A 10,519-nucleotide genomic window follows, 5' to 3' on the forward strand; every position below is an offset into this window, starting at 1 on the left:
AAAAGAAAATGCAGGATGTTTGACAATTTCAGTGTAGGTCGCGACACATATAGCCACATGCTAGTAAGGCTTAAAAAATAACCAGCCTGTCGTGGCTAGAAAGCAACATACACCATCTATCTTCTCACAATAGAGTACACACATGTTCTATACTTGACCACAAACAAAGATTCTTTTTTTTCTTTTTTATCAAGTAGTAGTTCAAGGATACGATTGCACTTTGCCATAAAGAAGATTAAGCGGACATTTCGATACAAAATAGTGGAAGAAATTTCGAAGGAAAAACGAAACCTCAAGCCTGGATCAGTAGCAAATCTCTCTTTGCATGGTCGAACCAAATCAATTCTTTCTTTAATGATTTGATTGAGGAATTATCATTGCAACAAAAAGAAAGGGTACCCCCATAACTCCCGGGATTTAAAAATGACTCATTTAGAAACGACAAAAAAAAGAAAAAAAAAAGACGTCATGCTTGTGTTATCTTATCATGTACAAACACCTTTAACAAAAATTATTTACAGAAGCATTTTCCTTCAGTTGCTGCGATAAAGCTGACGTTTCAAAGTAGGCAATCCTTAAACTGACGTAGCGACTTATTCACCTTTAATTATGACCAAAAAACTAGGAAAAACCAGCAAACCTATGCAGCAGCCGCTAGTAGTATCGGGGACGGGGAGGAGCACAACCCTCAGAATACCGCAATTCATTAGGAATATTGCCATATGGAGCTCTTGGACTTGGAGTTCCATAAGCTGAACCTGTGAAAGGCAGAAGCAAATAATGTGGCTGAGAGTTTATTATTATTAGTATGGTTGCGTGCAGTTTACCCTCAACAACAATGGTATTTAAAAATCTTTCTATCATTCCGTCTCTCCAAGAACATACACAAAACACATTCATACACGTATATAAGCAAATAATTGATTGAAGTACCTACCTAATGCGGTTGGCAGAGGCCTGGGTACAAATGTGGGGGCTCTTGGTGCCTGCAGATCGGCTCCAGGTCCTCCAATGTCATTATAATGCCCACCATGACCGCTGTAAGAGTACGGCATTGTACTTGCACTTCCAACTGGAGAGGGTTCGATCATACTACTCCTGTAGGGGTAAGCATCAGCACCAGGAATGTTATTATTGGCTTCAATGTTAGATCTGCTGTAGGGGCCACCCATTCCATAACCCAAAGTTCTTGTTGCTTGCAGACTAGCTCCAGGACCTCCATTGTCGTTAAAATGCTCACCAAGAGTGCTGTATGAGAGTGGCATTGTACTTGCACTTCCAACTGGGAAGGGTTCAATCATACTACTCCTGTAGGGATAAGGGGCAGTACCACAACTAGGAATGCCACCGTAACTCCCAGAGCAACCAGCATCATCTCTAGGAAGAGAACTTTCATAACTCCAGTTTCCAGGAGCAGCAGCTACCCTAACTACAGCAGGATATTGATTACCTCGATATGCTGGAACATTTGATCCTCTACTTGCATGTGGTCCACCCTGTTGATATGCTGTATTCACCTAGGAATTTACGCATATACATTATGTGACTTCCAAGACAGGTTATTTTATTGGAACTTGTATTAAATGGTCAACTTATCAAAAAAATTTTGACCTTTCAAAAGGCAATTAAAACTCCAGCTACTGATAGAAGCAATTATTGACCATGGTTACAAACTCAAAGATGATGAATGGACAACTTCTACTTACTTGGTTGGGCCCTTGAGAATTAGATGCATGGAAAGGTGAATTATGCCAATGTCTTCCAGAGACTGAAGAAACATCACTCATATCATATCCATACAAAGATATTAACACAGAGCAAGTTCCCAAATTCAAACTTAGATAAGGTCAGACAAAAACCTGCTAAAGCCACCTGATCTTGAGGCGAGAATCCAGTAACTGACTTGACAGAACTTTCCCGATGATAAGGTGAAGAGTTATTTGAGTTGAGATTGGTAGCAGAAGCCAGAGTGCGCTTCATCTCATCCAAATGTCTCTGGGACTCTGCTGGATTGAGTTCTACAAAGATGACCTTACAAAGGAGACTAAATCATTAGCAACATTTCAATGAACAGATACCTGAATCCAAGTTGGTAGATAATTACCTGATCAAAATACTCGTCTGACCCAGGCATATCCTTGCTGCTCGGCAAAACATAATTCACTGCCAAAACATTATTCAGGAGAACATGAAGTAATAAATTATGAGGGAAAGAACCAAGAACTGATGGAAACAAAGTGGAGTAATATAACTAGATAACGACAAGAATAAGAGGTCTTCGTAGGAAAATACCTAACATTTCCTTTACTGCGTCGGCTGGTACCTCCTTTCCCATTTCTTTGACTCTTTTAGCAGCACGAAATTTCAGCTCTTCGGGCCTTGGAAATACCACTACAGCAACCTGGGGAAAAACACAAGTCATTGATGAAGATTAAAAAATATATAAAGCATCCTCCCATTAAAAAAATCTGGCACAAACATATCAATTGGTAGTTACCTTCTGAAAGAAGGCAAATGGCTTCAGTTTACGTTTACGTGCATTCTTGTAAACATTTGTCTGATCAATTATGTAGTTGCGAGGTGTTTTGGCAGCACGAGATAAAAGGGTATTAAAAATCCCAGTTGCTTTGTCCATTAGACGATCAAATCGTTCACTATAATTGTGCTTGCGCATTAATCCCGGCACCTGTATGAAGATTCAGCTCCATCAAGCAAGAAGATATGAAAATATTGAGCAGAAAGATGAACAGAAGTGCTAGAATATCTATTCAGAGCCATTGATACCGCAAGAACCAAAAAAATAAAAACAAAAAACAGGACATAAACCTTCATTTGATCTAGAATTAGGTTTGTCCCAAGCAAAATGTATCGCTTCTCAGGGTGCTCCTTTATCCATTTTTCTGCCCATGTAGTCTTTCCAGAGGCAGGTAAACCAACCATCATCATCACTTCACAATCATCTGGCTTAGAAGAAGTGGGGCCCATCACTGCATTTCCATCTTCGAGAGCAGAAGCCCAAGGCTTAAAATCATTTTCAGGAACAAGTCCCTCTTCAACACTGAACTGCAACTGGACCACAACATTTTTCAATAAGACATGGGGAAAGAGAGCTGATTCCCATTGTAACTTTCTTGTCGGAGAGTCCAGCACTCCAAGACCCTTTGAACCAGCATCAAATTGCTTTGCAGTACCCAGCCATTTACCATTCTTGGAGAAACCAATGAAAGCCAACGGTTTATTTTCAAGATCAACTGCACAGACGATTGAATCTCCAATCCCAAACTTTTCACCATAATCTAAAAACTCACCTGCACTTGAAATTTTTCCCGTGCCCCCAAACCCAAAGCTGTGTTCAGTTTCCCCTAGGTTCCCCACATTATCATCCCCTCTAGAAATTCCTACACGGCAAACATGCTGCACAGTGTCCTCAATATCAACTGGCTGCATTGCAATAATTTTGCAACCAAAACAGTATTTCCCACGAGTTATTCCAACATTACCACGAGCACCAGACCAGCAATAAGCAAACCCCTGCTCATGGAGTGCAGATCCTTGAAGACCATTGCCTAAAATATTGAAATCTGGAGACAGGGTAACAATTCAAATCAGCTATCAGACAATACTGGAATGTGTTTATTTTGGGTTAGGTCTATCCATGCAAAAACATGCATCTACAAACACAGAAACAAAAGAAAAGGCCATCTCTGAGTTTGCGCAGATGGTATACATTCCTCATTTGGAAGAAAAGGTTATAAATTAACAAGCTCCACCAATCCTTTGCATTCTTAGGTGTCAGAAAACAAGATTTCCTTATTTGTAATCAAAGGTTCGAAAACACAATCCTGTCCTAAAAGCAATTTATCAATTTACCTATTCAGGTGAGCCGGTTTAGCATTTATGTAATTAAAGGTTCAAAAACACATTCCTGTTCTAAAACATTGGGAGAACGACTAGATTGAGTTCAACCATCGTTATATTGCAATCTATAAGCATTTCAAGTTTCCCATAAACTTTTCAACAAGGGAATTTAAATAACTGTAATTCCATCCATTCCTGATGAGTAATTCTGAACCATTTACACCCCATCCCAATTAGTAGCTGGGAGATTTATTACAAGAAACCTCGTTTAATCCAAATTCTTTCTGTTTCCGTAAATTGAAAAAATCCAACTCAACCAAGTGAATCAACTTGGATAATGTTGGTGGGGGCTATGGTGTTTATTTTTGGCATGATGTTTGGTGTGGTGCAAGGGCTCTTCAGCGTGTTTTCCCACTCTCTGCCAGATTGCAAGTGAAAAAGAGGCTTTGGAAGAGTATTTGGACATGTAAGGTACCTCCCAAGATTGCTTTCGTTGCTTGGATTGCGTCTCTTGGGAAAATCCTCACCATTGAAAATTTGAGGAAATGGGGTCTCATCATTATAGATTGGTATTTCTTGTGTGAGAAAAACAGGGAATTTGTGGATCAGCTACTTTTATATTGTGAGGTGGCTAGGATTTTTTGGGGTGCCATCTTTAACCAGACTAGTGTGGCATGGGTAATGCCGGGAAGAGTAGTGGATATTTTTAAGTGTTGGACAGGTCTTAGGGATAATGTCCACATTGCCGCTGTGTGGAAAATGAACCCTCATTGTATTAGGTCTTTTTTTGTGGATGGAGAGAAATGATAGGTGCTTTCAAGACCGGATGCGCTCCTTGGATGAGTTGAAGAGATTCTTTTTCAACACACTATTTTCCTGGGCTTCAGTCATTCTTTGTAATGGGGACAGCTTTCATAATTTGCTTGTATCCATCCCTAGTGCTTAGTGGTTATTAGGTGTATTCTATATATACTGTGTGCTTGGGCTGCCTTTTATTATCATAAAGTTTTACTTTTACTATAAAAAAATCACCCTGGATAATTTCATCTGAGAGGAAGGTACATATTCATCAGAAACGATTCAAAAATTTCAATTTTCCCATCATTTCTTCAGCAACTAATTTGTTAAAAAAAATTAAAAGAATCATCATAAGATTTCTAAAATATATCAAACAGACTGGAAGCCTCTGAATCTGAGTACGATTTTTAATACCCACTACGCACGAATTTACATGAATACGCGCGTACAGTGTCCCAGTTACGAATTAAAAAGGAATTCCTTTATAATTCTTTGCAAGAAAAGGAAGATTATATATGAGTATACCGATCGACCAAGAACAGTTACAATAATAGAATGAAGTGGCAAGGTGAAGGAAAAATACCTAAGTTGCAGTCAGCAGGGTTGAGCACCACGCGCTGTGTGAGCTTTGATTCCGAAGACTCTGTTATGTCTTCAATTTTCGCCTTCTTCGCCTCCTGTCCATCTTCTAAGGGAAGTCCGCGTTTCTTCGTCGACGCCATGGGAACGATCGGAGAGCTAGGGAGACAGAGACACAGAGAGCGCGAAATGGACGACAAGACTGGGGTGATGTTGGGGAGCATATTGATGGCCTCATGGGGGAATAAAGGGGCAACCGTTGGATCAATTTCTGAGAAACCGACTCAAGGATATGGGCTTGTTGGGTCGCTTCGGTTAAAAGATTGGAAACACACTTTAGGCCCAGTTATGGTCTGCAAGAAAATGAGTTTCTGGACTAGCGTGGGCCAACCTCAACCTGAATCAACATGCTTCCTTATAAAAACCCAAATATTAATAGGTTGACGGCAACATTATAAGTACTTTTTCAGGGTTTTTATTTTTGAGAAAAAAGCTATTTTCATCTCCTCAACATTTTTATTTTATTTTATTTTATAAATCCTCTGAACCGGATGCTAAGAAGATTTTCTCTAAGTGTAATTTTACTCATCATCTTAATTTTCATCATCCTATAATATGATATTAGATGATTAGAGATTATTTATTATATTTCACTTGTGAACCTATCATCTAATGTCACATCATAAAATAATAAAATAATTATGAGAAAATAGATGATGAATACATTTTTTCTTTCCGTAATCCTAATCTTCACAATTCAAAAAAAGACTTCCGATAAAATTAGGCCATGCTTCATTTAGAAGAAAAAAGAAAAAATTATAAATTTATAATTATTCTAGAGTATTTTACAAATCTATATTAAATAAATAGTTGTTAGGTAAAATTAAAATTAATCTTAATGTAGTAGTACAATTGTATTAATTGATTATAAAATGAGTAATAAATTAATTGTAAAAAAAAATGCTCAACCCTATAATCTATCTCCAAACAAACTCATTCCCTAATATTTCCTTACAAGTATACATGAGAGTATTAGCATTGGTCTAGGTAATTTTTGGTTAAAGATGCCACTTTTTTTGCATGTTAGTTAATCTATTCAAGATTCAACAGCCATTGGATTAGTCATCATTCTCTCCATAATAATAAAATATTATTGTTATTTATTTATTTATTTAAATATATTTTTTAATGCATATATTGAATTCATCAAATTATATGAAGCAAACAATGTCAAAAAGAAGGAAATAATATAAATAAATGGATGACTAAGTTATTGTAAATAAATAAATTTGTTGAAGTACTGTAGCTCATAACCAAAATTAGATTATTATGTCTAATCCAATACGAGTAATTCTACATACAATTGTGAAGTGCGTAAACACCACGTAATTATTTTGAAAAAGAGTGGGTCTATTATTAAAAATTAGTTTTTTTATAAGTGTCATGTTTTATTTATTTTTTTCAAAACGATTACATGTTGATTGCACAATTCTCACATTTGTAAATATATTTTTTCATCCAATATAAAATTTTTTGAGAAATTGTATTTGCAGTCGTAGAATGCGCAAGTGCTGCTTAATCAATTTGAAAAAAAAAATGAGTATTACCCAAATGAAAAAATTAATTTTTTAATAATAGATTCTATTTTTTTAAAAAACAATTATGCGATATTTACACACTCTATAACTGTACGTAACATTACTCAAAATTCTTACATCTGATTAGCTAAATTTTACTTAGCACTAGCATTGCCCGTGCATGGTTAGGTTAAGTTAAGTTATCATGAGGTAAATTTTGGATGTATTGAGTTAGCCATTACAAAGCCATTTTGGCCATTAGCTTCACTTCATCAACATCTCTGGATAAAGGTGTTACACAACCATCTCATTTTCTCTCGTCTTTGTCTCCTGAGTACTCGAACGTAACTTCTCTCCCATTTTCTTAAAAATTATGAAAATAAAAATATAAAAATATTTAAAAATAAAATAAAAAATAAGCATAAAAAGTAGATAAAATAAATCAAATATAAAAAAATAATAATAATATTTTATTATTATAGAGAGTGATGACAAATTCAATATGATGTCCAAATCTTGAGTGGTTAATAAAAAATAAAAGTAAAAAGATATTAGTTAAATTTGCCTAAATCAAGGAACTACTTTTTAAAGACAATTAAATTTTTAATTTAAAATTCAAATATATTGAATTATCATCTAAGTGTTAACAGGATATAATTATTTTTTATTTTTAAAATTTATATCTTGAAATAACTAAAATTTGATTTTTAAATCTAAAATTTAATAATTTTAATTTTAATTTAGATATATTTTACTGTATACTTACAGCCAATTCGATTAATCTTGTGTGAAGAGCAGTGATACAGTCATACAGTGACAACCCCTCTACCATTCATTTGCAACTTACCAATAAAATAATATTTTTATATAATTTAAATACATCAAATTAAAATCAAAATTAAAATATATATTTTAAAAAATATTATTTTATTCTAAGATATTTAAAAAATAATAAGATAATTATTATTTTATTATTTCTCTTATGTAAAACCTGTGGCAGCCATCAACCCGCCGCCAATTTAGAACATTAGTCAACGAAAGTCCAAGGCATCGGCCGCCATTGAACACCAACCCTAAACTCAGCTTGCCGTATACGTGTCGAGACCTTGAACGCCCTTGCGACTTTGACAAAGCCACATTGGCTGTCACGGTAACCAAACTTCCCAGACACGTCTAAATCTGATCATCTCGCAACGTGTTCTGTACGACACTCCCCGATACTGCCCACCTAAACCGACCATTTCCCCACGTTGGCACCCCAGCAGCACACAACTATCCTCGCACCTCGACACAATTGGCGCCACGTGTCCATACGTAACGGCTAGTTTTGCATTTTTAACCGCCAAGGGCGACGGTAAGTCGGTGACCCACCGCGAAGGAACCAAGATTTTTTTCCTCGAAGAAAATTCCAGTACATTCCTTAAAACGCGTTGAATACTTTTTATTTATTTTTTTTTACAACTTTTTGCTTTTTCCTTTTAATTCAAAAAGCAGAGAACGCTATCTTTCTTTGATTCTTTTTTCCTCCTATATATATATAAGAGAGAGACATGATCGGGACCTGTGTGTGAATCTACAAAGCAAGTCCGAAGTTTGGGAAACCGAAACATAACAAACTGATTTAAGAGTCTCGAGCCTTATTTACTATCCGGAGGAGGTTCGTCTTCATTTCTGTCTCTTGCTCAATCGATTTCGTATTTTTTCTTCTCTCTCTCAGAACCTGATTTTAGTTGCTTTTTTTGAATCATTCTGATTGTGGAAAATTGCTTTTTGGTGCAGGGTATTGTGGAAAAGGGGGATTATCTGAAATAATTAAATCTCTTGATTTAGAAAATGGCATTGGGAAAGAGATGCAACACTTCTTTGAGATCCAAGCGCGGTCTGGTTGCTGAGGAGGCTCTAGGGTTAGGGTTTCTGAGGTTTACGGGAGGATTGGGGAGGAAGAGGGTTCTCGTTTCGAATGATTTAGAGGATTCACCCATTGATTCCGCTCCCAGGACTCCCCCAAAGAAGCAGTGTGCTGAGAGAATGGTTCTGGACGCTGGAAGGTCTTCTCTCGAAGCCTTGCCTCAGGACATTCTGGTTAGTACCATATTCTAAAATTTCCAATTTCTTATGTGAATCTATGCATGTCTTTGCATTCCTGAATCGGTTTGATCAGTCGTGACTGAAAATCTCGGTTTCGCTTTCCAGATTAGGGTATTGTGCGGTGTGAATCACGAGGATTTGAAACATCTTTTCCACGTATCGAAAGTGATCAGAGAAGCTGTAAGTGTTATATACTGCAGTATCCATTAATCGTGAGCAAATTAAGTATTTCATTTCTGCTTGTTTGATGTACTTAGACATTGATTTTGATTTGTGTTTGCAATTGCAGACTCTAATTGCAAAGCAATCTCACTTTGCATATAGCACGCCATCGAAGACTCGCGCTTTTCGCACGACAATAGATTTGGAGGATTCAAATGAGTTCGACGACAAAGAAGCTCCGAATGCTCCCAAACTTTCCAGGCGATGTAAGCCGCGGATGAGCAAGAAGAAGCTTGCCGACATATCTGTGGCATTATTCTCTTCGATGGACGAGGAGCAGTGGCCAAGGAAATCGCTATTTATGGAAACAGAGATATGATTGATTCTCTCAGAAGGTTTTTGTAAATACACTCGGTATCTGTGGTTGTTGTAGATTTGGTTCTTTAGGGCTTAGAATGATTGGCGAGATTTGTTTATCAGATTTCGGGTGATATTGTTCATGTAAAGAAATCTTTGCAAGCCAGTTCTTCAAAAGATTTCATTGAAGATGGGGTTTGGCTTGTTTTGTATCTTTGTTTTTTACACGTATAACAGAAAGGAGACAGAAATGAAGGAGAGAGATTCCAGGATTCTAGTTTGAAGGGCAATGCCAGGCGCCCTTCTAGTGTCATAAATTTGGGAGTGTAGAGTTCGATTCTGCACGCTCATTGATTGATCTTTAATAAAATGATGAATGTTTCCACGCACCTGTTTATGTTGCAAGCAATTTTCACTTCTAATCTTGTTTCATGTGTTGTCTGCATACTCTTGATTTTGTTTGATAGGTATAATTTCTTATTCCCTGGAATTTGAGATATTTACTCCTTTTACATGCAACTGAAATGTCTAAATTACTGCATGTGGTATTCACAGTTCGCAAAAGCCATTAATCTATGGAAGATAAGATAGGAAGGGGAGAGAAAATGCAGAGAAAAAACATCTGCGAATCAGAGGAGACAAATGTAGCTGAGGAAATAGAGGAGAAAGTATCTAATGGATATCTCATAAAAGACAGCTTTCAAAACTAGTTGTCATATTCCAGCTGTATACGTTTTAACCGGAAATATTTTCGCTCTTAAACTTAAACTAACATAATTTTGCTCTTAAATTTAAAACTCTCACTATCTATATCTCTTGTTAAGGTTTCTAGAGATCCTTTTGAGATGTTAGCCCATAATATTGCACATCAATCCAACCAACGAGAGGGATCAAACGTTTTGCGACTGTGGAGCAGAATATTTTATATTATTTTCCAATAAATGTTGGTTTAAATTTTTTTTTATTTGTGCTAGTCATCAATTTAGGGACAAGTGCTCTTGTAGTAGTCGATCTAGGTCTAAACCTACGCGCCAAAGACCAGTAAACGTAGATAGAAAATGGATAGAGTACAGTGGATAGAGATGTTCGAATATTTTAAC

The 10,519-nt window shown here is 36.5% G+C and overlaps 2 protein-coding genes across 2 annotated transcripts; one reads left to right on the forward strand and one right to left on the reverse strand.

The window, feature by feature from the left end:
- Positions 1 to 452: 452 nt before the first annotated feature.
- Positions 453 to 5,490, reverse strand: LOC109020680 (heterogeneous nuclear ribonucleoprotein U-like protein 1). The gene is made up of 9 exons (XM_019003199.2): positions 5,240 to 5,490; positions 2,827 to 3,581; positions 2,498 to 2,686; positions 2,293 to 2,401; positions 2,105 to 2,163; positions 1,860 to 2,031; positions 1,707 to 1,768; positions 938 to 1,517; positions 453 to 758 (listed from the first exon to the last, which is right to left on the reverse strand). The coding sequence occupies exons 1-9, from the start codon at positions 5,457 to 5,459 to the stop codon at positions 655 to 657; spliced, it is 2,250 nt and encodes a 749-aa protein (XP_018858744.2). The 5' UTR covers positions 5,460 to 5,490; the 3' UTR covers positions 453 to 654.
- Positions 5,491 to 8,173: 2,683 nt separating this feature from the next.
- Positions 8,174 to 9,808, forward strand: LOC109020679 (F-box protein SKIP27-like). The gene is made up of 4 exons (XM_019003198.2): positions 8,174 to 8,469; positions 8,592 to 8,894; positions 9,006 to 9,080; positions 9,190 to 9,808. The coding sequence occupies exons 2-4, from the start codon at positions 8,646 to 8,648 to the stop codon at positions 9,439 to 9,441; spliced, it is 576 nt and encodes a 191-aa protein (XP_018858743.1). The 5' UTR covers positions 8,174 to 8,469; positions 8,592 to 8,645; the 3' UTR covers positions 9,442 to 9,808.
- Positions 9,809 to 10,519: the final 711 nt, after the last annotated feature.

This window comes from Juglans regia, chromosome 3, assembly GCF_001411555.2.
Source record: "Juglans regia cultivar Chandler chromosome 3, Walnut 2.0, whole genome shotgun sequence".
NCBI classification, from domain to species: Eukaryota; Viridiplantae; Streptophyta; class Magnoliopsida; order Fagales; family Juglandaceae; genus Juglans; species Juglans regia.